This window comes from Metopolophium dirhodum, chromosome 1 (genome assembly GCF_019925205.1).
Source record: "Metopolophium dirhodum isolate CAU chromosome 1, ASM1992520v1, whole genome shotgun sequence".
NCBI lineage: Eukaryota > Metazoa > Arthropoda > Insecta > Hemiptera > Aphididae > Metopolophium > Metopolophium dirhodum.
Genome location: NC_083560.1, coordinates 123,378,401 through 123,380,293, shown reverse-complemented (window position 1 = coordinate 123,380,293; position 1,893 = coordinate 123,378,401). Strand labels below are relative to the sequence as shown.

General features: G+C 26.7%; 1 protein-coding gene across 1 annotated transcript; it reads left to right on the top strand.

Annotated features, from left to right (window-relative positions):
- Positions 1 to 231: 231 nt before the first annotated feature.
- LOC132934152 (uncharacterized) lies at positions 232 to 847 on the top strand. The gene is made up of 2 exons (XM_061000427.1): positions 232 to 586; positions 644 to 847. Exons 1-2 carry the CDS (start codon positions 232 to 234, stop codon positions 790 to 792), a joined length of 504 nt encoding a protein of 167 aa, XP_060856410.1. The 3' UTR covers positions 793 to 847.
- The last annotated feature ends 1,046 nt before the right edge of the window (positions 848 to 1,893 follow it).

Below are 1,893 nucleotides of genomic sequence, written 5' to 3'. Positions count from 1 at the left end.
CATGTACTTATTCAACAAGGTGACCAAACAGTTAGTCCTACCATTTATGCATTATTAACCGATAAATCTCAATTAACATATACACGTTTTCTTAAATATTTATTAGAAATAAAACCATCTTTAAATCCTACATCGGTAATAATGGACTTTGAACATGCCTCAATCAATGCATTCAAAACTGTTTTTCCACATGCTGAACACCAAGGTTGTTTTTTTCATTTTTCTAAATGTATGTGGCGACAAATTCAAAATGTTGGTCTAGTCGAAAATTATATTAATAATGCTAACTTTGCTCTTCATATTCGTATGTTAGCTGCTTTGGCCTATGTTCCACCAGATAACGTTATTAATGCATACGAAGAAATTTTAGAAACACAATTTTATGTTGAAAATGAAGACCTGTTAATGCCATTCTTGGATTATTTCGAGGATACCTGGGTAGGAAAAATAACAGGAAGACGAAAAACTCGACGACAACCAAGACATCTTATTGATATTTGGAATTGTCATTATTCAGCCAAAAATGGTCTTCCAACAACAAACAACGCTGTTGAAGGGTGGCACAGAGGATTTACATCTGTTATTGGTTCGTATTATTTTATTAATAATTAGTATCTTTAGTAATATAATACATATTCTTTAGGAGCAAGCCACCCTAATATATGGAAATTCATTGATGGAATTAAGAAAGTTCAAAATATAGAAGAATTGAAACGAGAGCAGTATATTGCTGGAGAACAACCACAGAAAAAAAAAAGTACAAGGACTGTAATAAAAGAATTCATGCATTAGTTACAAATTATAATACTAATGAGAATAAGAACTTCATAAAAGGTATAGCATATAATTTGTCACTGAATGTCTAAATATAATTATATTTAAATTGAATATAATTATTTTATTTAAAATTATTATTATTACTACTATAAATACTTATTATTAGAACTTAACGATATTATAATTATAATGAATGAATTCAAAAAATATATAAGAGACAAATAAACACTAAATATAATGATTTTTCATTTATATTCCATGATCACTCCATATTTTATTGTATGCTTTACTTTTTTTAATTTATGAATCTCATTTATATAAACTATTTTTATCCATTTTTTATTGTAACAAATATGTTTGATTTTTACACTGTGTCATATAAGCAACCCGACAGACAGATGTTTCTTTTTTCGCTATTATGTATTTTCGCTCTTTTTTACAATTCGATATTTTTATTTACGCTATTATTAATTCGCGATTTTTACATTCGCGGTAATTGTTTCGCTATTTTGGCCGGATACCCTTAATATCATAGGATGACAATTGACAAACCATCTCTGTTTAGCAGTGGTGGATTCTCAACATTATTTTTTATATTAATACCTATGTATTACAAATAATGTATTATTCTATTTGTTTATTTATATTGTATTATTCTTCTTAGATATATATAAGAACTAGAAAATTGCAGGTTCACTAAAATTTTTTCTGGGTTGATCAGCGTTTTGATTTCATTTTGTAAATCATTAAACGTTTGCCATACCTATATCTCAACATGCATATTTCTGCATAAACACCATACCCAAATGATAATACATAGGTAACTGAACCCACATTGATTTAAGTATTGTATATTTGTACATAATATGTCCTTTACTCTATAAGTATTTGTATATAATATAATACAATTTGTATTCAAACTAAATGTAGATGGTGTTTTTCTTCGGCATAACAAATATTTTAAAAATGTGTCGTATTACATATATGAAGCATACAATTATATTTATATAACATAGAAGTATGATATTACGATAATTATGTATTTCACCATGTTACTGACTAGTATTTTGTATTTAACTATCTAATGTAATATATCTAATATTTAATATTTCAGTG